General features: G+C 45.7%; 1 protein-coding gene across 4 annotated transcripts in view; it reads left to right on the top strand.

The window, feature by feature from the left end:
* Positions 1-5,422: 5,422 nt before the first annotated feature.
* LOC147109470 (uncharacterized) overlaps positions 5,423-27,416 on the top strand; it is a 196,005-nt gene continuing 174,011 nt past the window's right edge. The window contains exons 1-3 of one of the 4 annotated variants that reach the window (XM_086003435.1): positions 5,423-5,819; positions 26,539-26,652; positions 27,200-27,301. In XM_086003435.1, the coding sequence (XP_085859561.1) occupies positions 27,248-27,301 (54 nt within the window). In that variant the 5' untranslated portion in view covers positions 5,423-5,819; positions 26,539-26,652; positions 27,200-27,247. Of the gene's footprint in view, positions 5,820-26,538; positions 27,302-27,416 lie in introns of all 4 variants that reach the window. The other 3 variants (XM_086003434.1, XM_086003436.1, XM_086003437.1) reach the window with 3 other exon arrangements.

Below are 27,416 nucleotides of genomic sequence, written 5' to 3'. Positions count from 1 at the left end.
CGGGTGGGAAGAAATATAACTGAGGTAGTTGAGGGGGTCAGTGAGCTTGTGATTCATATCAGTGGACAGTCTATCCCCAGAGATGGAAATAGAAAAATCTAGGAAGGGAAGGGAAGAGTCAGAGATGAACCAAATAAAACTAAAGAAGGAATGGAAATGGGAAGCAAAATTAATGAAATTCTCTAGCTTAGTGCAAGAACAGGAAGCAGCATGGATATAGCCATCAATGTAATGATCAGGGAGGAGACTTGTGTATGACTGGAACAAAAATGCTCACCATATTATACAAAAAGCAGGCATAGATGGGACCCATGTGGTCTTTCATAGTGGCACCTTTTATGTAAATGAAGTGAGTGGAGCTAAGAGAAAGGTTGTTCAATGTGAGAACAAGTTGAGCCAGGCAGAGAGTGATGGAGTGCTACAAGTTCAGAGGAAGATAGATTAGAGTGAGTAAGGGGCGTGGAGAAACTGTCATAGCTGGTGTCACATCAGTAGTTTTCAATTAAAATATCAGTAGAGGGTAAGTAGGCCAGAGGGAGGATTCTAGGTGGAACATAAATTCTGAAGAAAGGGTCCACTTTGTGGGGGGAACCTTCTGGCCAAAAAAGTGGGTGCTGTAAGATTCGCAATTTTCAGCAAAAATCACGCAAGAAAACTGGATAAAATAAGACTGTTTATTGACCAAAGTAAGCTTGCACAGAAAAACCTTTGATAAAAGGGCATACAAAATGGCCGCCAGGCCCCGTGATCAGTTTATGAACCATTTTATTTCTGTTACTGCAAGCCAGACAGGCTTGTGGATTGAAGACAGTGAGCCCACGAAAGCCAGTCTCTGGGAACCGAAACTCAGAGCAACAGCATACATATTCAATGGATTATAAGTACAGGATGGGGCCCATCAAGATATGGGCGGACAATGTAAAAACACTTATACCCATTTATCGTACAAAGGAAAAACCGTTTAGCAGCCATCAAGGAAAATGTCCGGACCGATCAATATGCGAACCGAGCCACGGTGACAATGCAAAAGACATTGAAAGACATTATCGGCCAGGAAGGCCAGTTTAAGTTATCACCGGCTCCGTTACAAGACAAAGCGCCCCTGCAGAGATTTCTGCCCGCCAAAATTAATACAAAGACAGGACTATGATTTGGCGGGAGATAAGACTGTCCCAAAAGAGTATAACTATGGATTGAAAGTCCATCTAAGTTACTTCGGACTTCGGGTTACTTGAACAACTTCTTCTTCACTGCCACGGCTTCTTGTTGGGCGACTTCAGGCTTCCATTTCTTCAAGAACTTTCTTCTACGAGGAACGAACGAAGGGCGGACGGTGCCCGGATCGGCGCCTCTTCCACTTCGGCAGATCGATGAAAACGTTTTCGTCTTTTTAAAGACGGACGGTTTCGGTAAAAGGACAACGTGGTCGGTGTTCAGCCAAACAAGGCTCGGCCACGACGAGAAGACGACGAGGGTGGCCCGGGTACTGGGGTCGGGAGATCATCGATGACCCAGGCTGACGGAGAAGAAACCCTCTGGAGGACTGGCGATCTAGGCCACAAGATTCTCCCATGTGCATAGCCTGCATCTGGGTCTGCTCCATGAACCCAAATCGACTTAGTAGATCTCAACCTTAACGAGCGCTCATCGAGGCTGGGTCTACCCCACCGCCTCGAGGGAGGAGAGAATATCGACTGCGCCAGAAGTTTCCAAATCCACGTGACGACGGAAAGCGGTGCCAAAAGGGCTGCGAACCCCCTTTCTCGCGATTTCGAGAGTGGTGAGCATGATCCCAAGTTCCCCAGGTCGAAACTTAGTTTAGGTATAGGGGAGGGAGTTAAGGGAAATCGTAATGTGTTTCCCCTTTTACGATGTGCCGTGTGTTCCCCATTTCCATAGAGTCAAGTTCATAAATTTGTGCATGATTGTAGTAACTTTAATCTGTGCCTATGACATATATTTTGTAATGCTTCAAACTGTTTAAAAATAAAAGCATCCATTTCGTGCTATTCAACCTGGTCTATTGAGTTCTTTCTCTGCACTACTGTTCTCTGCACCTAAGTCCAAGGTCTAGAACCGTAGGGGGAGTGGGTCGAACCACTCAAGGGTAATTATTGCACGAAGCCTGGCAGGAGACCAGAAAGAGCAAGAGAAACCCCCTACAGTGCGAAGGCAAAGGTGGCAGAAGAAAAGTTCAGCATCATGCCCACTGTAATGTATTATCACATGGTTTGTCACATGGTTTAGTATGAGCATGCTCAGTTCACTCTGGCCTAATAAAGCAAGCACCTGGACTAGCAACTCATGGTGTCTCTGTCCTTCATTTGTTCTACCCACATATATTACATTTTGGCGATGAGGATGGGATCCCAAAGCCATGTTTAGGGATCATGGAAGGACACTGTGTTCAACCTTTGGGTGGACAAGGACTGGTGACACCTAAACTGAATTTTTGCGATGTTTTACCTTTAATGTTCATGCAGAATTGTCTGTGCTTTGCCTTCGCAGGTATGTACACACAGCAACAGCGGCGTTGATTCTCATATGTACACAGGTAGCATGCTGAGTCACTGTGCGACAGGTTCGGGACAATCATGGCTGCGCCTACGGGATTCATCGGAAGCCTCACATGTATAACCGAACTCGCGAACCATTCAGTTCTTACATTGAACTGATGGAGATTTTTTAGGGCCAATAACATTATTGAGACCAAAGGTGCAGATGAGAATGTTCAAGCTCAAAATAAAGTAACTCGTGAATGGAAAAAAGCAAATTTTCTAACAGAGATCAGGCCATGTCAACGGAACATTGACAAACCTACTCACGCCAGGGAAAGCGAAGGATCATTTGAAGACATTGTTGAGAAACTCGAGGACGATTTTGACCCAAAGCCATTATAAATAACAGAGAGCTATAAATTTGGTACCAGAAACCAAAAAAAAAGTGAAACCATCAGTGAGTACATTGTAGCTCTCCCACATGGCCGCTGTCTCTCATTCTGCCAGCGCATTTCACACCTAATCTAGAGCTGTCTTTTGTCTCTTTACTAGTCTTATCACCATCTCGTCTTGTTTTGAATACCTCTTAATGTCTCTTCACTTCTCTTTTGTTGTTTCATTCCCATTTCCCAGCCCCCAATCTGGCCTTTTAATCTGTTTCATTTCCTGTGTTTTTTCAGTCCTGACGAAGGTTTTCGACCAGAAACGTTGACTCTATTTCTCTCTCCACGGATGTTGCCTGGCCTGCTGAGTTTTTCCAGCATTTTCTGTTGTTATTTCGGATTTCCAGCATCCGCAGTATTTTGCTATCGGAGCTCTTAAGAACCTGTCTTTGCATTGTAACTTCAGCACATTTTTGGATCATGGAGATGGCGTCTAAGAATGCTAGGGAGCTCTGTCCAACTCAAGTGACTAGTGCAGCTGAGGTTTATAGTCACAAAGCCACCACCAAACCTAAAGCTGTGAGACTGAGTCAAAAGCATGTCGGTGAGAGTAGTTCAGTGAATTGTTATCGCTGCAATGGAAAACACTCCACAGTCCTGCCAACACAGAAATGCAAAGTGTTTTCACTGCCAGAAGCAAGGCCATATTTCAACAGCTTGCAGAGCTAGATCTAAAGGAGGAAGTAAGAACCATTCTAGTGGCAATGCAAAGCAGCGACAACAAAAGGGAAGAGTTCACAATATTGAAGTGAACACAGCCGATGTTGAAGAACTAGGCATCTACAGTATCTATGCCACTAGTGGCAATGCTAGCAGTCCTGAGAAAGACTTCCATATAAAAGTTTTGATGAACGAGCAATATATTGATACGTGTATCAACATTGCGGCGGACTGCTCTATCATGAGTAAGGACACATATGAGAGTAAGTTTAATCAAGTACCACTTACAAAGAGTACCGTGGCATTAAAAACCTACTCTGGAGAAATCCTAGAGACATGTGGACAAATAGAACGTACAGTTCAACACAATGGCTAGTCAGTAAAGCTGCCTATTATTGTAGTGAGCTACAACAACAGGCCAACTCTCATGGGCAAAGACTGGTTGAGAAAGTTAAAACTAGACTGGGAAAACGTCTTCAGTGCAGATGCTTCAAAGAAGCGACTCGACACAATGCTGAACAAGTATGAAAGCATGTTCACAGACCGTTATGAGGGCATCACTGGGTATGACGTGCATATCCGCATCAAGTCCAACGCAAAACCTGCCTATTGTAAGGCAAGGCCGGTCCCCTATGCGTTGAAAGATCAGGTAGAGGAAGAGCTAGTGAAGCTGAGAGAGAACGGAGTGCTAGTAAAAACTGACAAAAGTTGATTGTGGTAGTGCCCAAAGCAGACAAAACTGTACACTTGTGCGATGACTACAAAGTTTCTATCAACCAAGTAGTTGACAATGAGCAGTACCTATTATATACATCAAAAGATTTGTATGCAGCACTCTCTGGGTCAAAGGTTTTCTCCCAGCTTGATCTATCGCACACTTACGCTCAGCTGAATGTTGAGAGAGTCAACAGTATCTCACCATCAACACACACAAGGGACTGTACTCATACACCAAGCTGCCGAATGGTGTAAAGTCCTCCCCCAAAATCTTCCAGGCTACGATGGATAAGATTTTGCAAGGAGTTCCAAATTGCTTATGCAATCAAGACGATGTGCTGATCGCAACAAGCAGTGAGAAAGAAAATCTGGAAGTGTTAGATATAGTGCTTCAAATGTTGAATGCCCACAATGGCAAATTGAAAAGGAGCAAATGTGTTTTTATGCAGCCCGAGGTTGTGTACCTTGGTCTGAAAGTTGATGCAAATGGCTTGCAACCAGTAAAGGAAACGATTGATGATGTCATCAATGCTCCAAAGCCACAGAACATGTTTGAGTTAAGATTTTTCCTTGGAATGGTCCAGTACTACACACGTTTCTTACCTGAGTTAGCGACCATGTTAGCTCCATTGCACAAGTTTCTCAAGAAGAATGTCCAGTGAAATTGGATGAAAGCGCAACAGAACGCTTACGACATTTGTAAGAGAAGTCTCTCTAGCGATGCTCTACTAGTGCACTACGACACAGAGCGTGAGCTTGTGATGCTTCCAGCTACGATGTGGGAGCTGTCATAAGCCATAAGGATCTAGGTATGGCAATTAATATTTGCAGTAGGCGCCAAATTGCATTTAGTGATTGATGTTATAGCAGAAGGAAATCCGTTGAAATGCATCAGTGGATTTACAGTTAGGGCATGCATGGTCAATGTGATCTGATTTTGATCACCTGGGGGGGGGGGAGGGTCGGAGAGGAATTTTCCATCCCCTCCCCCTTTATTGGCCCTGAGTTTTCCTGGTTTTTTTGTATCTCCATGCTCCAGGCATCATGAGTGTGGGGCGTGCTAGATGGACCAGCCCGTCATGTGCATGTTGCATTGACACCCGTGTCCGCTGGCTCCATCCCCGCAGTGCCCGATGATGTGTTTGAGAAGTTTGACGTTCTGGGCTTGCAACACGGATTTGCCGCGGTCAGAGTGACGGCGGACGTTCGGAACGCCAGTCTCATTGCGTCTCCGTGACAAAGCGTCGCTCGGTCGCCTGGTTACAGCGCCAGCCTTCCATTTGGAGCCCAACAAGCTGCTGCAGTGTGCCGGCGTCACGGGTGTGTTGGACTGTGAGGGGCTGGCGAGTTGAAGTTCGAGGGTGGAACGCGACCCGGAGTCTCTGGGAGGAGGGGGGGGATTCCCTGTAGTGGCTGTGAGCCGCTCGCAGCCGACCACGGGTCTCCGGCTCGACCCCTTCCTTCCCCCTCATCTCCTGCACTGAGTGCGCGGCCGGATCAGGTTAGCAAAGGATGAAACTCTATCCTGCCGTTTTACACGAGCGCCACCTCATCGCCAGGCAAACTTCTTTAAGCCTCCAGGGAATTTGCTCTGTTCGAAATTATTGCCTAAAATTGCACCCAAGGCAGCCCGATTTGCGGAAAATGTTACTATTTTTCATACCTGTGTGATTCTTTTTTTTAAACCTCCTTTTGTTGTGTTCTTGTATTATAAAATTATGATTTTAAGGGAAAATTGACTGGATATTTATTTGAGGGCGTGGGTGATAGCTTTTAAGACAGAACCAATAGAGTGCAGAGTCTATTCTGGGCTTGCCTATTCCTATGTTGCTACGAACAATATTTGCTTGTTTTGATTGCAGATGCTGAGTATAAACCTAATTAAATGAATCACACAACACAAGCAATGTGGGTTTAAGGGAGCTGTACTATTTGTAGTCTAAAATAGCTGACATAAAACTAATGAACTGCTGTTATCCTTGATAAATTGAAGAATATAATTTTAAAAGAATATAGAAAACGCTGGAAATACTCAGCAGGTCCGGCAGCATCTGAGGAGGGAGAAACAGAGTTAATGTTTCAGGTCGATTACCTTTCACCAGAACTCTGCTATTGAGGTAACAATTCAGAAAGAAAGACTTGCATTTATATAGCGCCTTTCACGACCTCAGGACGCCCAAAGTGCTTTGCAGCCAATGAAGTACTTTTGAAGTGTAGTCACTGTTCTAATGTAGGAAACACGACAGCCAAATTGCACACAGCAAGCTCCCACAAACAGCAATGTGATAATGACCAGATAATCTGTTTTTTGTTATGTTGATTGTGGGATAAATATTGGCCAGGACACCGGGGATAAATCCCCTGCTCTTCTTCAAAGTAGTGCCGTGGGATCTTTCATGCTCACCTGAGAGAGCAGACGGGGCCTCGGTTTAATGTCTCATCTGAAAGAGAGCACCTCCGACAGGGCAGCACTCCCTCAGCACTGAACTGGAGTGTCAGCCTAGATTTTTGTGCTCAAGTCTCTGGAGTGGAACTATGAACCCACAACCTTCTGACTCAGTGGTGAGAGTGCTACCAATTGAGCCACGACTGGAGCTGCGATTGGACACATACTGGAGCGTTCACGATGCTCAGGACAACGTGAATAGCACATTTACGGAGTTGGACACACCGCAGGTAGAGGCTGGACAGGAAGAAAGGGAACGGGTGACCAACAGGCAGAGTACTAGGCGCAGGCAGGTAGTGCAGGGGTCCCCTGTGGCCATCCCCCTCTCCAACAGATACACCACTCTGAGTACTGTTGGGGGGGATGGCTTATCAGAGGAAGGCAGCAGCAGCCAACTTCCTGGCACCAGGGGTGGCTCTGCTGCACAGAATGGGAGGAAAAAGAGGGGTAGAGCTATAGTAATAGGGGATTCAATTGTAAGGGGAATAGATAGGCGTTTCTGCGGCCGCAAACGAGACTCCAGGATGGTGTGTTGCCTCCCTGGTGCAAGGGTTAAGGATGTCTCCGAGCGACTCCAGAACATCTTGGAAGGGGAGGGTGAAGAGCCAGTTGTCGTGGTGCATATAGGCACCAACGATATAGGTAAAAAGCGGGATGAGGTCCTAAAAGCGGAGTATAGGGAGTTAGGAGATAAATTAAAAAACAGGACCTCAAAGGTAGTAATCTCAGGATTGCTACCAGTGCCACGTGCTAGTCAGAGTAGAAATAGAAGGATACTTCAGATGAATACGTGGCTAGAGGAATGGTGCCGGGGGGAGGGATTCAAGTTCCTGGGACATTGGAACCAGTTCTGGGGGAGGTGGGACCAGTTCAAACCGGACGGTCTGCACCTGGGCAGGGCTGGAACCAATGTCCTAGGGGGAGTGTTTGCTGGTGCTGTGGGGGAGGGTTTAAACTAAAATGGCAGGGGGTTGGGAACCTGAGCAGGGAGACAGAGGAAAGGGAAACAAGGATAAAAGCAAAAGATAGGAAGAAGAAAAATGAAAGTGGCAGTCAGAGAAATCAACGGTTTAAATCAAACATGGCCACAGTAAATAATAATTCTAATAGGCCTAAGAGCGTTAAAAAAACAAGCCTGAAGGCTTTGTGTCTTAATGCAAGGAGTATTTGTAATAAGGTGGATGAATTGGCTGCGCAAATAGAAGTAAACAAATACGATTTGGTTGGGATTACGGAAACGTGGCTCAAGGAAGGCCAGGACTGGGAACTCAACATCCAGGGGTATTCGATATTCAGGAAAGATAGGCAAAAAGGAAAGGGAGGTGGGGTAGCATTACTGGTTAAAGAAGTGATTAACACAATTGTAATGAAGGATATTAGCTCTGATGAGGTGGAATCTGTATGGGTAGAATTGAGAAATACTAAGGGGAAAAAAACGTTAGTGGGAGTGGTTTATAGACCTCCAAACAGTAAGGCGGAGGTTGGGGATGGCATTCAAAGAGAAATTAAAGAAGCGTGCAATAAGGGCACAGCAGTCATCATGGGTGACTTTAATCTACATATAGATTGGGCCAACCAAATGAGTAACAATACTGTGGAGGAGGAATTCCTGGAGTGTTTACGGGATGGTTTCCTGGACCAATATGTCGAGGAACCAACCAGAGATCAGGCCATCTTAGACTGGGTATTATGTAACGAGAAAGGACTAATTAGCAATCTTGTTGTAAGAGGCCCCTTGGGTCGGAGCGATCATAATATGATCGAATTCTTCATTAAGATGGAGAATGAAGTAGTTGACTAGGGTCCTCAATTTAAATAAAGGAAACTATGATGGTCTGAGGAGCGAGTTGGGTAGGATTGATTGGGGAATGGCACTCAAAGGGTTGACGGTGGATAGGCAATGGCAAACATTCAAAGACCGAATGGATGAACTGCAGAATTTGTTCATCCCAGTTTGGCATAAAAATAAAACAAAAAAGGTGACCCAACCGTGGCTAACAAGGGAAATTAGGGATAGCATAAGGTCCAAGGAGAGGGCATATAAATTGGCCAGAAAAAGCAATAACCCTGAGGATTGGGAGCAGTTTAGGATTCAACAAAGGAGGACAAAGGGATTAATTAAGAAAGGGAAAATAGAATATGAGAGTAAGCTAGCAGGGAACATAAAAACTGACTGTAAAAGCTTTTATAGATATGTGAAGAGAAAAAGATTGGTGAAGTCAAGCGTAGGTCCCTTGCAGTCAGAATCGGGGGAATTTATAATGGGGAACAAAGAAATGGCAGACCAACTAAATACATATTTTGGTTCTGTCTTCACAAAGGAGGACACAAGTAACCTCCCAGAGATGCCGGGGAACATAGGGTCTGATGAAAGGGTGGAACTGAAAGAAATCAGTATTTGTAGGGAAATGGTGTTAGGAAAATTGATGGGACTGAAGGCCGATAAATCCCCAGGGCCTGATAATCTACATCCCAGGGTACTTAAGGAAGTGGCCCTAGAAATAGTAGATGCATTGCTGGTCATCTTCCAGAACTCAATAGACTCTGGAATGGTACCCATGGATTGGCGGGTAGCTAATGTTACCCCACTATTCAAAAAAGATGGTAGAGAAAAGGCGGGGAATTATAGACCGGTAAGCTTGACATCGGTAGTGGGGAAAATGCTAGAGTCCATTATAAAAGACGTAATAGCAGAGCACTTGGAAAGCAGTGACTGGATCGGACAAAGTCAACATGAATTTACAAAGGGTAAATCATGCTTGACTAATCTACTGGAATTTTTTGAGGATGTAACTGGTAAAATAGATAAGGGAGAACCAGTGGATGTGGTGTATTTGGACTTTCAGAAGGCTTTCGATAAGGTCCCGCATAAGAGATTAGCGTGCAAAATTAAGGCACATGGGATTGGGGGCAAGGTATTGACTTGGATAGAGAACTGGTTGGCGGACAGAAAGCAAAGAGTTGGAATAAATGGGTCATTTTCCGAGTGGCAGGCAGTGACTAGTGGGGTACCGCAAGGATCGGTCCTAGGACCCCAGCTGTTCACAATATATATTAATGATCTGGACGAGGGAATTGGATGTAATATCTCCAAATTTGCAGATGACACAAAGCTGGGGGGGAGGGTATGCTGTGAGGAGGATGTCATGAAACTCCAGCACGATTTGGACAGGTTGGGTGATTGGACAGAAACATGGCAAATGCACTATAATGTGGATAAATGTGAGGTTATCCACTTTGGTGGCAAAAACAGGAAGGCAGATTATTATTTGAATGGTAATAGTTTGGGAGAAGGGGAAGTGCAAAGAGACCTGGGTGTTCTTGTACACCAGTCGCTGAAGGTAAGCATGCAGGTGCAGCAGGCGGTTAAGAAGGCAAATGGTATGTTGGCCTTCGTAGCAAGAGGGTTCGAGTACAAGAACAAGGATGTCTTGCTACAGTTGTACAGGGCCTTGGTGAGACCACACCTTGAGTATTGTGTGCAGTTTTGGTCGCCTTACCTGAGGAAGAACGTTCTTGCCATGGAAGGAGTGCAGCGAAGATTCACCAGGCTGATACCTGATATGAGGAGAGATTGGGTTGATTGGGCTTATACTCACTGGAGTTTAGAAGATTGAGAGGGGATCTCATCGAAACCTATAAAATTCTGTCAGGCCTGGACAGACTAGATGCAGGAAGGATGTTTCTGATGGCCGGGGAGTCCAGAACCAGGGGTCATAGTCTAAGGATAAGGGGTAAGCCATTTAGGACTGAAATGAGGAGGAATTTCTTCACCCAGAGAGTGGTGAACCTGTGGAATTCTCTACCACAGAGGGCGGTGGAGGCCAGTTCATTAAGTATATTCAAGAAAGAGTTGGATATATTTCTTAAGGCTAAAGGGATCAAGGGATATGGGGAGAAGGCAGGGACAGGGTACTGAATTTGGATGATCAGCCATGATCTCATTGAATGGCGGAGCAGGCTCGAAGGGCCGAATGGCCTACTCCTGCTCCTATCTTCTATGTATCTATGACTGACACTGTAATTCACAATGGTAAATAGTGACACAAAAGTTTGTGACATAAGGAACTAAGATTTGTGGATAGGAAGTGTGTGCCCTATGCAAGATTTTTAATATACAGATGTTTTGAGCTGAAGAAAGGGTTAGCTTAAATGAATCCATTTTAGCTGTTGTAAGATGTTCAGATCTCCGTGATCCACCCATACTTCACATAGCATCCCTATACCAAGTGTAGGGTTACTTTATTTACAAGGATAACTAATCCATCAAGAGATAGATAAAGCTAACAGATCAGGGAAAAATGAATATTTCAGTTACCATGATATGATGCTCCATTATCAGTTCTGGTATGGTAAGACCTTCATGTGTTTACCCTCTCCTGTAACACCACTGGTACATTTACTTGTAATTTCTGATTTTCAAGATCTGTCTGTCGTAATTCAACTTTCTGCCCATTATTTGAGCATAAATCTTTTATACATTCAGTGTGTGTGACATTGCCATTTGCTGGATGATTGCACCAAACCTGGCCCATCAACTTTAGTGTGACCTTATTTTTTGTGTGAAAATATTGTAACACTTGTCCAGGAAATTTTGCGATCATTTGCTTTACTTCTCCAAAAGCTTTATCAAAGTTGGTATCCCATTTCAAAATACAACCGTTTTCAATAGAATCCATTTCAGCATTAATCTTGCAGCAAAACGACTAAGATATTTCAACTTGCCCGTGAGCATCTCGAGCTCTGCTTTTGTCTTTGATAGGTTCATGTTTTGAGCAATTTCAATCTTTCCGTTGGGATGACTCTCTGTAAAAGAAATATTTCTTGGCATCTATCCTACCCTTTTGTCTATGAATTCTATTGCCATGACCTCTAGTCTTATCTCCCGTCCCTACCTATTTCAAGTAACCTAGAATATATCTATACTGTTTCCAATCCCTTCATCATGTTAAAAACCTCAATCATTTCCCCTCAACTGCATTTTTCCAATGTAAATAACCTTGCAGCCTTTCCTCATAACTAAGAGCTCAAAATTTGGTATCATCCTACTCATTCTCTTCTGCACCTCTCCAAAGCTTCTCTATCCTTCACCAAATATGATGTGCAAGACTTATTACCTAAGAATACTATTCTTCATTTTCTCCCCAATGGTCCTAGCAAGACAACATAAAACCCTATTTCTTTTCCTATTTCTACCTTGCACTGTTGGTCCTCTTTTAACAAGTGATTAACTACTACCTCCAGATCAATTCTTGATCCATTATCTTAAACAGGTACCCTTAATGACACTGCATTGGCCTCTATTAAATTACATTACGTACAGCTCATATACCTAACTTATCTAAATTGGCCTGCAACCTATCAAACTAGTGGCAGATGCTGACTTTGCATCAAGATGGAGGAAGCTTGTTCATCAGCAAATTTGTGTGTAACATCTTCAATTGTTTCTATTTGATTAGGGTTCCTTCATGATTGCTTTGTTTATTTCTTTAATGGACATGCAAGACCTTTCAGAGGCCTTTTTTATCAGCCACTAATATAGAGCTAATGTATGAGATTGACCTTTATACCTTTATGATTATATCTATTTTCTCCAATTGTTTTTTTATTTTTTATTTTAGCACATAACACTAGGGTTACTGTCCTAGATACTTGCACTACTGGTTATTTTTGCATCTTTACACTCTTCCTTTGGAGAATAGTGTGAAGTAGTGGAAGGATTTGCAGGCTGATTAACAGTCTGACAGGCTCCTTCCATGAACATAACCATCCCATATACCAGCCAATAAGGTAGTTAGTTCTATACAGAAGGGTTTTATGGGCTCCCACAACCCATACAATAAGGGGGAGCCACTCACACCCAATGGATACAAATATTCCACAGGATGTCAACCCAGTCTTCAGAGCTGGAGCTCTGGCCTCCACTTACTGGGACTGTTTGGAGCGAGGTTCAAACCCTGCACCTTTTGATTCAGAGGCAGGAATGCTACCACTAAGCAAAGGCTCACTTTAATTATGGGCTACTGGTGATACTTCTGGATTTAGCTTTGGCTTATAATCTGTCACATTACTGTACTCATTGAGTATGTTTATAAGTGAAATATTGGTAACTTGGCTTCTCTTTACATCTCTTGTTACCAAGCCTAGTTTCAAACAAACTTTATCAATAATCACTTTAATGTCAAGGATTCAACACTTGGAATTTACCCCGGTGGATGACAGCCTGTTTCCTTTGTTTGTCTGGCCTGACTTTGTTTTTTCAAAAGATAAGTTTAATATGCAATGCCTCTAATGACTTATCTCCTTGAGCTACATTTTGTCACACTGCTTCCATTTATGATATTGGCTTATGCACTCTTGTCGTGCTTAAAATAGATTTTAGTGTTGGCAACCATAATCTCTTCAAACGAATCATCATTATCTTCTGCAGTTCCTAGTTCTAATACACAGTTCATTTGGAGATAATTCCTCTTAGTCATAATTATTTTCCAGATCATGCATCATTTTCTTTCGCTGTTTGTATCTACTACAAATATTGTAGGTCTACACTAGATATTCTCTCATATTCACTAGTTACTCACGTAAGCAGCCCTGCATCCCATATGATCTGGAATGCACCCAATGTCTAGTTAAACAGAAGTACGACCTAGGGATCATAACAATAGTCTCCTCAATGTGTTTGCTCAATACTATCATCTCATAAACAAGGTAGACTGAAAATCAGCCGAGAGAGATGAGACCAATTGTAAACCAAAAACTGGTTTATTTTGCACAAAATATATGAATGAACAGAATACAGCTTTCCAGTGAAGTACATTTATTTTCTACCAATCATTGTACCATACAAATAGCAATATACACAATTCTGCCCCAGTGTGGGCTAAACTCAAGTCAACAATCCCTGAGCCAACTGGAACCTAACTTCGATAGCAAAATACTGCGGATGCTGGAAATCCAAAATAACAACAGAAAACGCTGGAAATACTCAGCAGGCCAGGCAACATCCGTGGAGAGAGAAACAGAGTTAACGTTTCAGGTCGAAACCCTTCTTCAGAACTGAGAAAAAAGCAGGAAATGAAACAGATTAAAAGGCCAGTTTGGGGGCTGGGAAATGGGGGAGGAGATGAAAGAACAAAAGGGAAGGTCTGAGAGGTGAAGAGACATTAAGAGATATTCAAGACGAGATGAGATGGTAATAGGACAGGTAAAGAGACAAAAGATGGCTCTAGATGAAGTGTGAAATGCGCTGGCAGAATGAGAGACAGCTGCCATGTGGGAGAGAAAAAAAGGAAAAGGCACAAACCAAAGGTGTGGATAAAAAATATATAAAAATATAATAGGGGCTGAAGTTATGATCTGAAATTGTTGAACTCTATTGAGTCCGGAAGGCTGTAAAGTGCCTAATCGGAAGATGAGATGCTGTTCCTGGAACTTGCGCTGAGCTTCCATGGAACAATGCAAGAGGCCGCGGACGGTGAGGTCTGAGTGGGAATGGAGCGGTGAATTGAAATGACAGTCGCCCTTACGGACTGAACGGAGGTGTTCCACAAAGCGCAGATTGGGTGACCAAAATTTGACAGTATCCTTTTTTTGAATACCATACAATTGTGGATTGTCCATTTTTCTACACTTGTGACATTTAGCATTTACAGCCAGGCAGTTTTCCCTGCTGTGTAGCAGTCAGCCATATCTATTACACTTACCTGCCTTATTACACTTCTTTTTGTGCTTGAAATCTGATCATCTACATCACTGCTGTCTCTAATGTCAGCTTTGCATCTAATTACAGACATTCACTCAAAGCCTCATCTAGTATTTCCATTACTTGTTTGTTCCTAATTCTTTGGATACAATTCACAGCAGTATGCTAATCTGTGAAGCTTCTTTATTAATTCTTCTGCAGGCCTCCATGTTGCTTTTTTTCTTTTACGGAAATTTACCTATTTCATAAGTCGCATTTTTCTTGATTGTGAGCTGTTACTGAACTTTCCCATCATCGCAGAATGCTTTTTACTTTCATCATCTGTCAAGTTGAATGATCCACAAATGTCTTCTGCTGTATCACACATGCAATAAATTAATGGCCCAGATTTTGCAGTCAGTGACAAAAGAACGGTGCTCGCTGTTCACCTTGAAGACAACTGCCCACAAAGTTTTCGAGGGCATTTGAGTAGAGACTTGCACTAATCCAGTGTCTGATCCAGCATGGTGCCGGCACCTATGGCATCTGTGAGCAGGACAAGTAGCAGCGAGGCTTTTCAACCAATCAGATTGAAGAATCCTCACTGAGCCACGCGGAGTCTAAAACCAGGAAGTATAAATTAGATTTAAATCATGTACAGTAAGCTAAAGAAAGATGGGATTAAGAGAGAGAGATAAAAGAGACAGACAGAAAAAGTAATTAAAAAATCTCAAACACTAATTAACTTCTGAAGGAATGATACTCCACATTTGTAAAATTAAATTTTCAGGGCCAGAGAGGTTGTTTGGCAGTAATTATCACTTATCACATTGTTAAAAATGAACTTACTCCTGAATGCACCAGCCCTAACTTTTTCTGGCATGTTTAGTGGGTATCTAGTGGGTAAATACCCCAACTTCACACCATTGCATGTATTTCAATGCCAAGTCTATTGGCAAGGTTCTGTTATAGCACACCCTGCGAAAGAGCAGAGTAACTCGGACAGCAACTTCCGGATATCTGCATTTAACTGCACATGTGCATACTCCAGAAGTTTCCTCCATAGTAACGGTGAGCGCTGATAGCCTCACTTATTATTAATGCAAAATCCTGACCATTGTGTTTACTTGTCTATTTTCTGCTTTACCTTCTAGTTTTTACCCAATATAATAGTGTTGTTCATGCCTTTTTTTGGCTTAGTCACTCTACAGGCTTGGAACAATGAAATTTCACTTGAGCGATTGCAATATGAGCTTCTGTCATAGTTTTGTTTAATAGTTATTTTGCAATGTCCTAATTCTTGGAGCATGTGGTTTTGACTTTCCTGTTTGATGCTTGTGTGTGCTTCTCTTTTTCTTGCTTATTGAGAATAGTTCAACAACTTAAATTATTTGTTTACTTTTGTGTTCAGTGGATATGGTCCAATCTCTGAGGTAACATTTTCAAGTTTCAGTAATCCACACACCAGCTCATTGCACATGGCATCCCCTTAGTTGCCAACCGATTGCTTTTTGATTCAGGCCTCCATTTGTGCTACTGAATGGTGCCCCGAATGTGCACCTATTTCTGCCCATTTAAATTTGCCCCATTGTGTATAGTCTCTTCTGTACATGCGTGTACATGTAGAAAAACATTGCCAATTATGGGGCGAGTTCATTGTTCCCTGCAGCCATTTGCAAATGCTGTAAATATCAGATATGGAGGTCAGATGTGCAACTAAAGATTGTGTGGATTGTCAGTAATTGCTGAGAAGGCTTCTGTATCTTACAGCTACAGCTACCATATGGTTTGACCCTGTGGGCTATTGATGCAGAAACGCACTTTTAACTCATTCCCTTTTGATTGGCTTTATTCTGGCTATGAAGAAAATCCTATGAGTAAACATATGTACGACCATTTATACAGCACATTTAGATAGATGCCTTGCCATGGGTTAGGTGTCAGCCTTGGCTCAGTGGTAGCACTCTTGCCTCTGGTTCAGAAAGTCATGGATTGAAGCCCCACTCCAGGTACTTGAGCACATAATCTACGTTAACATTTCAGTGCAGTACTGAGGGAGTGCAGCAATGTCAGAGGTGCTGTCTTTTGTAATGAACATTTAACCAAGGTCCCATCTCTGCCTACTCAGTTGGACATAAAAGATTCCATGGCACTATTTGAAGAAGAGCAAAGGAATTCTCCTGGTGTCCTGGCCATCATTTATCACTCACCCAACATTACTTAAAATAAATGATCTGGGCATTATCTTATTGCTGTTTGTGGGACCTTGCTGTGTACAAACTGACTGCCACGTTTCCTACATTACAATATTGAATACAATTGGAGTTGGCTTTCCCTACCCCCTCTCTGCTGATCACACCTCCCCAGAGGTCTGTGTCCTTTCCAACTCTGGTGTTAAAGTCGCCAAGAAGGATCAGCTTGTCGCCTGTTGGGACTCGGGATAGGGATTGTTCAAGGCTGTTGTTCGATTTTTCGAGGGATTGTTCGGTACCCTCTGTGGTAAACCACTGTCATACCTGTCTGTGTCTGTATGTGTATTCCACTAGGTACAGGTCTGGACATGCCTCGGCTGACTCCTCCCACTATTCCAGGTATATAAGTGACTACCTCCCAGTCCCTTAGTATTCTGGACGGGTCGACCACTCGAGACAAGACCTTCATTCTTTAGTTAATAAAAGCCTGATTGTTACTCGCTCAACTTCAGTCTTTTGAGTAATTGATGGCGCATCAATTTTATTAACTAAATTTTTTATAATGGAGAAGATCCTCACACCAGCTTGCCTGGACCTGGACAGTCGGGAAGCGGACGCTTCCACCAAGTTTGCTCACTGGCTCACGTGCTTCGAGACATTCCTGACTGCCTCCACTGCGGTCGAAACGGATGCGGACAAACTGTCTGTCCTGATCTCCAAGGTGAACCACCGAGTGTACTCAGTCATCCGGGATGCGACCTCGTACACAGCCGCCCTCCAGCTCCTCAAGACCCAGTACACGCGCCCTGTGAACGAAGTATACGCTAGGCACCTTCTGGGGAGTCGCAAGCAACAACCTGGGGAATCGACTGAGGAATACCTCCAAGCACTGTCCGTGCTTGGCCGGGCCTGTGGGTGTAAGGCGGTAACGCCCACTAAGTACACGGAGGAACTGATCCGGGATGCCTTCGTAGCGGGCCACAGGTCCAACTACACCCGACAGCGACTGCTGGAGCAGAGTGACCTCACCCTCGACAAAGCCTCCGACATCGCACTAACGCTGGACGCAGCCTTCCGGGGCATGGATGCCTACTCCTCTGCACCGTGGACGCCGCGGGGAACGACAACCTGGGACACGGTAGGACAGCCCCATAGCACCGTGCCATCCCAGCCACAGCCCAACAACGGCCCAACTACCGCAGCAGTGTCCCAAAGCCAGACAGCAGTATCCCAAGGCCAGAAATGCTACTTCTGTGGCCAGGCCAAACACCCCAGAGCGCGCTGCCCGGCGAAGAATGCAACCTGCTCGGGCTGCGGGAAAAAGGGACACTACGCCAGCGTCTGCAAGGCCAAAGCCACCCCGAACGCCAGCAGCGCCGCGTGTGGGCCGTGCGAGCCGCCATCTTGGGCCTCCCCAGCCATGTGCGAACCACCGCAGCAGCAGCCATCTTGGACGACTCCAGCCACATGGGAATCATGGGCGCCGCCATCTTGGACACCAGCCGGGACGCAGCAGACCGCCAACCCCCACCCATCTGATACTCGCAGCGACACACCGACCCCTACGCTGGCCTCTGTGACGCTGGACCAAACGAGACCGCACCAGTTAGCTCGGTCCAAAATGGACGTTAAGGTAAACGGCCATGCAATAAACTGCCTTTTTGACTCCGGGAGCACAGAGAGCTTCATCCACCCCGACACGGTGCGGCGTTGCTCTCTCCCAGTCCTGCCTGCGCACCAGCGGATTTCTATGGCCTCCGAGTCCCAGTCAGCGGACATTGGCGGCTACTGCGTGGTGACACTAGTAGTAGACGGGACTGTGTTCAATAATTTTAAACTCCTGGTCCTGCCCGACCTCTGCGCTGCCGTTCTACTGGGGTTGGATTTCCAGTGCCACCTCAAAAGCGTTACGATGGCGTACGGTGGCCCCCTCCCCCCACTCACAGTCCGCAGCCAGCAGCCTCCAAATTGCCCGCCGCGCACTAGATGCAACCTCTCCACACTCAGAGTCCCACCCCCCCCACTGTTTGCTAACCTCACCCCTGACTGTAAGCCCATCGCCACAAAGAGCAGGCGATACAGTGCCGGGGACAGGGTTTTCATCAAAACCGAAGTGGAACGGCTCCTGAAGGAGGGGATTATTGAGGGCAGCTCCAGCCCCTGGCGAGCCCAGGTTGTGGTCGTTAAGACCGGCGAGAAACAACGCCTGGTCATCGACTACAGCCAAACAATAAACCGCTACACCCTGCTGGACGCCTACCCACTCCCCCGCATAGCTGACATGGTCAACCAGATCGCGCAGTACCGCGTCTTTTCGACCATTGACCTGAAATCAGCGTACCACCAGCTCCCCATCAGCCCTGAAGACCGCCAGTATACTGCTTTTGAGGCAAACGGCCGCCTCTATCACTTCCTTAGGGTTCCCTTCGGCGTTACCAACGGGGTCTCCGTCTTCCAAAGGGAGATGGACCGGATGGTCGATCAAAACGAGCTGCAGGCCACTTTCCCTTACCTAGATAATGTGACCATCTGCGGCCATGACTTGCAGGACCATGACGCAAACCTCGAGAAATTCCTCCGCACCGCCCAACTCCTGAACCTGACATATAACAAGGAGAAGTGCATATTCCGCACAGACCGCCTCGCCATCCTTGGCTGTGTTGTAGAACACGGGGTCATCGGTCCCGACCCGGACCGGATGCGTCCCCTTATGGAACTCCCACTGCCCCACTGCCTAAAAGCTCTGAAGAGGTGCCTAGGGTTTTTTTCCTACTACGCTCAGTGGGTCCCCTACTATGCAGACAAAGCCCGTCCGCTGATCAAGTCCACCTCTTTTCCCGTGACGGCAGAGGCCCGCTTAGCCTTCCACCGTATCAAGGAAGACATTGCCAAAGCCACCATGCACGCAGTGGACGAATCCATCCCCTTCCAGGTGGAAAGCGATGCGTCCGACTTCGCTCTGGCCGCCACCCTTAATCAGGCGGGGAGACCTGTGGCATTCTTCTCACGAACCCTCCAGGGCCCGGAGACCAGACACTCCGCGGTCGAGAAGGAGGCCCAGGCTATCGTGGAGGCTGTGCGTCATTGGAGGCACTACCTGGCCGGAAAACGATTTACCCTGCTCACTGACCAGCGTTCAGTTGCTTTTATGTTCAACAACAAGCAGAGGGGCAAAATCAAAAATGACAAGATCTTGAGGTGGAGAATCGAACTTTCCACCTACAATTACGAGATCTTGTACCGGCCTGGGAAGCTCAATGAACCCCCAGATGCCCTATCGCGTGGCACCTGCGCCAGCGCGCAGATCGATAGGCTGAGGGCCCTCCACAATGACCTCTGCCACCCGGGGGTCACCAGGTTCTTCCACTTCATCAAGGCCCGCAACCTGCCTTACTCCATTGAGGAGGTCAGGACCATGACCAAGAACTGCCAAGTCTGCGCTGAGTGCAAACCGCACTTTTATAGACCAGACAGAGCCCACCTGATAAAAGCCACTCGCCCTTTCGAACGCCTGAGCGTCGATTTTAAAGGGCCTCTCCCCTCCTCCGACCGCAATGTGTACTTCCTCAACATCATTGACGAGTACTCCCGGTTCCCGTTCGCTTTCCCCTGCCCGGACATGACCAGTGCCACGGTCATTAAATGTCTGAACAGCCTCTTCACCCTGTTCGGTTTCCCCAGCTATATCCATAGCGACCGGGGCTCATCGTTTATGAGCGACGAACTCCGCCAGTACCTGCTCGCTAGGGGTATTGCCACAAGCAGGACCACCAGTTACAACCCCCGGGGGAACGGACAGGTGGAAAGAGAGAATGCAACTGTTTGGAAGGCTGCCCTACTAGCCTTAAAGTCTAGGGGCCTTCCGACCTCCCGCTGGTAGGAGGTGCTCCCCGATGCGCTCCACTCGATTCGGTCACTTCTCTGCACTGCCACCAATGCCACCCCTCACGAGAAAATGTTTGTCTTCCCAAGGAAGTCCACATCGGGGACATCGTTACCGCCATGGCTGACGTCCCCAGGGCCGGTACTACTGAGAAGACACGTGAGGGCCAATAAAACGGACCCCCTGGTCGAGAGGGTCGACCTCCTCCACGCCAACCCCCAGTACGCTTACATTGCGTACCCGGACGGGCGGGAGGACACAGTCTCCATACGAGACCTCGCACCCTCGGGGACCGCTGTAACCCACTACCCATTACCACCCCCCCCCACGACCCGATATCCAACCCCAGCAGCCGGCTCGCCTTGGACCGTCACCCATGAGGACTACACTCCAGGGCCCCAGCCTACACGGGACGCGACGCCGGAAGCTCCACCACCCCTGCCGTCGCCACGTCGATCACAGCGGCAGACAAGACCTCCGGAGAGACTCCAATACACGAACTTTTAAATACACTTCACCCCGCCGGACTCATTTTTAAACAAGGGGTGAATGTGGTAAACCACTGTCATACCTGTCTGTGTCTGTATGTGTATTCCACTAGGTACAGGTCTGGACATGCCTCGGCTGACTCCTCCCACTATTCCAGGTATATAAGTGACTACCTCCCAGTCCCTTAGTATTCTGGACGGGTCGACCACTCGAGACAAGACCTTCATTCTTTAGTTAATAAAAGCCTGATTGTTACTCGCTCAACTTCAGTCTTTTGAGTAATTGATGGCGCATCACCCTCCTCCTGTCGAAACATGGCTTTGTCATAACCAACACCTTGTTCCATCAGAGAGACAAGTACAAGGCTTCATGGCTGCACCCTTGCTCCAAGCACTGGCACCTGCTGGACTACGTCATCATCCGAGCGAGGGACCGCAAGGATGTCCGCATCACCCATGCGTTGACAGGAGCTGACGACTGCTGGACAGACCACCGCCTAATTCGCTCTGTCATCTCCATCAATGTAGCCCCAAAACAGCGGCGGCAACAGAAGCAATGCTGCAGGGAAATCAACGCTGGAGCACTCAAAGACCCCGCTAAGAAAGCCCTATTCAGCCTGCATCTCACAAACAACCTGACAATTCCCAATGATGCAGAGACAGAGTGTCCACAGCACCTGGTCTGCACTCAAGGCCTCCATAATCGGCACCTGTGAAGAGACGCTCGGTCACTCGACCAGGAAACACCAAGACTGGTTCGACGAGAATGACCAGGAGATCCAGGAGCTAATAAGCCACAAGCGCAAGGCATTCCTGATCTGGAAGCAGCAACACAACTCGAGAGCAAGAAAGCAGCTCTACAGGTGCCTGAAGGCTGAGGTCCAACAAAAACCTCGCGACCTAAAGAACAGATGGTGGGTGGAGAAAGTGCAGGTGATCCAGCAGCTAGCCGACAACCACGACGTGTGTGGATTCTTTAGTGCAGTCAAGACCATCTATGGCCCAAGCACCCAAGGTCCTACCCCACTGCGGTCCAAGAACGGAGAGGTACTCATGAAGGACAGAGAAGCAGTCAGTGCCCACTGGAAGGAGCACTTTGAAGATCACCTTAACCAAGACTGACTTCGACGCAAGAGTCCTCAACTCCATCCCGCAGCATGCTACCCGCCACCATCTCAGTACAACCCCAGCCCGGCATGAGGTTGAAAAGGCCATCTGACAACTGAAGAACAATGCCTCAGGAGCAGATAGAATCCCTGCTGAGGCATTAAAGCATGGCGGAGAAGCACTACTGGCGCGAATTCATGAACTCATTTCTCTTATCTGGAAGGAGGAGAGCATGCCAGGGGATCTCAGAGATGCCATAATTGTGACCATCTTCAAGAAAGGTGACCAGTCCGATTGTGGTAATTACAGAGGAGTTTCCCTGCTGTCTGCCACAGGGGAAAGTCATCGCAAGAATCCTCCTCAATCGCCTTCTCCCGGTGGCCGAAGAGCTCCTCCCAGAGTTGCAATGTGGATTCCGCCCACTAAGGGGCACAATGGACATGATCTTCACCGCGCATCAATTACAAGAGAAATGCAGGGAACAGCACCAACCACTACCGATGTCAAGCTTATCGGTCTATAATTCCCCGTTTTCTCTCTACCACCTTTTTTAAATAGTGGTGTTACATTAGCTACCCTCCAATCCATGGGAACTGTGCCAGAGTCTTTAGAATTTTGGAAGATGACCAGCAATGCATCTACTATTTCTAGGGCCACTTCCTCAAATACCCTAGGCTGTAGATTATCAGGCCCTGGGGATTTATCTGCCTTAAATCCTGTCAATTTCCCTACAAATACTGATTTCATTCAGTTCCTCCCTCTCATTAGACCCGATGTTCCCCGACATCTCTGGGAGGTTATTTGTGTCCTCCTTTGTGAAGACAGAACCAAAGTATGTATTTAATTGGTCAGCCATTTCTTTGTTCCCCATTATAAATTCCCCTGATTCTGACTGCAAGGGACCTACGCTTGACTTCACCAATCTTTTTCTCTTCACATATCTATAGAAGCTTTTACAGTCAGTTTTTATGTTCTCTGCAAGCTTACTCTCATACTCTATTTCCCCCCTCTTAGTTAATCCTTTTGTCCTCCTTTGCTGAATCCTAAACTGCTCCCAATCCTCAGGTTTGCTGCTTTTTCTGGCCAATTTATATGTCCTTTCCTTGGATCTTATGCTACCCCTAATTTCCCTTGTTAGCCACGGTTGCGCCACCTTTTTTGTTTTAATTTTATGCCAGACAGGGATGAACAAATTCTGTAGTTCATCCATGCAATCTTTAAATGTTTGCCATTGCCTATCCACTGTCAACCCTTTAAGTAATAGTTCTTAGTTTTCTACAGGATATCCACCAAAATCAAATACCTTTGATCCCTGAGGTACAAAGAGTAGGAGACTTACAGAGCTGCCTCTGAAACTGAGAATCGCTTTGTCCCTTTAAAGCGAGTCTACTATCCCATTTGAGAGTTCAATATTTATACCCCTTTCCAGTGGTATTTCTTTTAAAGTTTTCTGCTGATGTAAGCTAATTATCTCTAGTCATTTTTCTGCTGACACCCGCAATTCTTACTACCAGATCAGCTGGTAACATTACAGAATCATGTCTCCTCTCTAGGTGTTCTAAGTTTACCATAAAAAAACAGTGTAATGGCAGGTGTGTTTTACTTGATGTCATTTTTATGAAGGCAGGATGTTTCTTACTTTTATGTGCTTCTTTACGAAGTGTAAATTAGAACACCTTGTCCAGGGTGAACCATTGTCTTGTTCCTAAAGGTCAGCCTGTCGGGAGCCTTTAACCTTCTGTTTCAATAAGGTTATTGATTCAGTGTCAACAACTATCTTATCTCTATAGCCAGAAAGCTTTCACAGCTTTTTCATGGTTCGGTTTCTAGATTTCCAGACCCAGTTTGTCATGTTTTAATAAGGCCAGAATTCTTTCATAGAATGGTGTCTTTTTCTCAATAGGTTATATGGCTTATTCCTTCACAGTCGAACTCCAAACCATCGTCAACATCTTCACCGAAGCATACGAGAGCACGGGCCTTAGACTAAATATCCGTAAGACAAAGGTCCTCTACCAACCTACCCCCGCCACACAGTACTGCCCCCCGATTATCAAAATCCACGACAAGGCCTTGGACAACGTGGACCACTTTCTATACCTCGGGAGCCTACTGTCAACATGGGGCAGATGTCGACGACGAAGTCCAACACCACCCTCAGTGTGCCAGTGCAGCCTTCGGTCGCCTGAGGAAGAGAGTGTTTGAAGACCAGGACCTCAAACCCAGCACTAAGCTCATGGTCTACAGAGCAGCAGTGATACCTGCCCTGCTGTATGCCTCAGAGACATGGACCATGTACAGCAGGCACCTCAAAGCACTGGAGAGGTACCACCAACGCTGCCTCCGCAAGATCCTGCAAGTCCATTGGCAGGATAGGCGCACCAACATCAGTCTTCTCGCTCAGGCCAACACCCCCAGCATCGAAGCTTTGACCATGCTCGATCAGCTCTGATGGACGGGTCACATTGTCTGCATGCCCGATACGAGACTCCCAAAATGAGCACTCTACTCAGAGAACTCCGCCACAGCAAGAGAGCCCCAGGTGGGCAGAGGAAATGCTTCAAGGACACGCTCAAAGCATCCTTGAAAAAGTGCAACATCCCCACTGACACCTGGGAATCCCTGGCCCAAGACCGCACAAAGTGGAGGAGAAGCATCTGGGAAGGCGCCGAACACCTCGAGTCTCTTCACCGGAAGCCAGTGGAAGCCAAGCGCAAACAGCGGAAGGAGCGCACGTCAACCCAAGTACGCCACCCACCCGCCCCTTCAACCACCGTCTGCCCCACCTGTGACAGAGACTGTAGGTCCCGCATTGGACTCATCAGTCACCTACGAACTCATTTTTAGTGTGGAAGCAAGTCATCCTTGGTTCCGAGGGACTGCCTAAGAAGGATTGAATACAGTTCAAACTACTTCATTGGCTGTGAAATGTTGTGGGACACCCTGAGTTCTGAAAGTTGCTATACAAATGCAAGTCTTTCTTTCCTTTCTTACTCTGTTCTTTTCAACTAAAATGTCCTGCTTAGTGTTTGGTTATTTTTCTGATTCTGTTTCATACACAAACTGCTGTGAGATGTTGCAAATAATTCATGATTTTTTAAATCCTAGTTTCTGGGTTGTGGACGATGCTGGCAAGGTTGCATGTATTGCTTATCTCTAGTTGCCCTGAGAGGGCGGTGGTGGTCCTTTTCCTTGAACCACTGCAGTCCTTGTGCTGATGAAGCTCCCAGAATGGTGATTGGTAGGGAATTCCAGGATATGGACCAGGGACAATGAAAGAACCGCGATATATGTCAGGATGCAGTGTGACGTGGAGGGGAACTTGGAGGTGACGTTGTTCCCACAACATTGCTGCAGTTGTCCAACTAAGGAAAACCTTAGTAAAAATTCTGAAATCTAGGGGTCAATTTTTCCTCCTGGGCAGGAATGTGGTCTCGTGAGCGACTGGCCCATCCGGGAGCGGTAGTGGGGAGGGAGGCTCGGCCAATTTTAAGGGCTGGACATCATTTGCATGCCGTTTCCAACCAAAATGATTGGGAAATCAGCAGGAAATGGCTGCTGGGCTGATTAAAATCAGGTGACTCAGAGGCTGCTGCTGGGGACCCGGGTTAAATGCATCGAGGGAGGTGGCTCACAAGGAAGCATGTAAAATATTACAATTTTACACTTGCCTGTACCTCTTCTGGCCCTGGAGCCAGATCCCGACAACTTTGGTCAGGTGGGGAAGCCATCACTCTTCTCCTGCTCAGGCCTCAGATAAAAATAGTAGTCGGGCTCCGATGATGTAATTGGAACCTGATCTGCATATTTAAAGAAGGACTCTGCTGGCTTCCATCAGTTTAAAATTGATCAGGGCGGGGACGGAGTGGGTAAGCCCCCTGCTCTGTATTAACTGCCTCCAACCTGGTTTCCACTGGGCAGGGGGACTAAAAATCAACCCTCCCCATGTAATAATAAAAATAATTTAACTTATTCAGTTGCCTTAAAGCAGTGGTCTTTGTCATAGGCCTTTATTCAGAGTTGTTTTTCAGATGTACATTGTATTTTTGAGCTGTTAGCTTTATTGGGGGCTCTGTCAGCTTTTCCGAGTTTTGTAAGTTGGCATGTGTACATTCCAAGTGGAAATACCTAGCTTTATTTATGTGTAACTAGTCTATCAACAGAGTGGTAAATTTAATGAATCACAGAGACACAGATTCATACAGATAGATCAATTGCACCTTATTTGTCCTTTTTAAATTGTTCATTTCTGAAGTAACATTTTAAGATAAGTAAAATTTCTGTTTACAATCTGAGTAGTTTCATTTACATTTCAGTTAGAGCTACTGAAATGTATATTTATTGGAAATGACTGATCAAAGCAGTTTTATTAAATAAACCCTAACAAAGCTTTTTAGTCTTTTCTCCTCTTTCTCCCTTGCAGGTGCTTCTCTTTTGCTCCCCTCCCTTCATCCTTCAGGTTGATCCACAGCATTTTCTGATTGACTTTCCTACAGATGTAACTCAAGGAAGACCAGGTCAAACTCCACCAACCTAGGTTGGACAAGATTGATAGACAGGAAAGTTATGGGACTTAAAGAACTGATCTTTTGGTTAGGAATTAATTAACCACTCAGCCACCTGAACTCTGGCTCCAATGTGCATTTGAGAGTATTATGTGTTGAAAAGCTTGATGTTATGCTTTGTAAGTTTTATAAAAATAATACATTGGAACACTGCTAATCTGTTAATTGGTTTTACTATAACTTAACTGAAACTTGGGCTCCTAGTGAATAAAATATTACATTGCAATATAAGAAGTAAAATAAAAAGTCCATATTTGTATACTTAAAGCTCAAGATATTTTTCTTTCTGTGACTGAGTAGTTGTGAACTTGGAAATGCAAGGTGGTGTTAGGTTGACTGGACTGGTCTGAAGATGTCAATCCTAAACATATTACAAATTATTTGCATGCTTTCAAGTAATCTTTATGTTGTAATTTAATGCTTTGGGCTTTCCTCATCACTGTTGCTCATTAAGACAAAAAAACTAGTATTTTAAAAAATGTGTATATTATGCACTATTGACAATAACATATTCCATAGGAGCTGCCCAGAAGATAATACATTATCAAACTTAAATGTATTTGAGAAATGGATAAAGTGTTGGTGGATGGAATACCAATATTTCATTGTTGGACCTCTGTAGTAAGTACCTTACAGTTCACATTTGTGCTTCATATCACTGTTTCTTATCTTCTCCAATGCCAACTGATATAACTCACGATAAGGTAACTGCCTATTACAAATATATGATTCTTCA

The sequence above is a fragment of the Somniosus microcephalus genome, chromosome 12, assembly GCF_052327205.1.
Source record: "Somniosus microcephalus isolate GS21.2 chromosome 12, FLI_Smic_1.0, whole genome shotgun sequence".
Lineage (NCBI taxonomy): Eukaryota > Metazoa > Chordata > Chondrichthyes > Squaliformes > Somniosidae > Somniosus > Somniosus microcephalus.
Note: the sequence above shows the minus strand (reverse complement) of the source record. Positions and strands in the feature narration are given on the sequence as shown.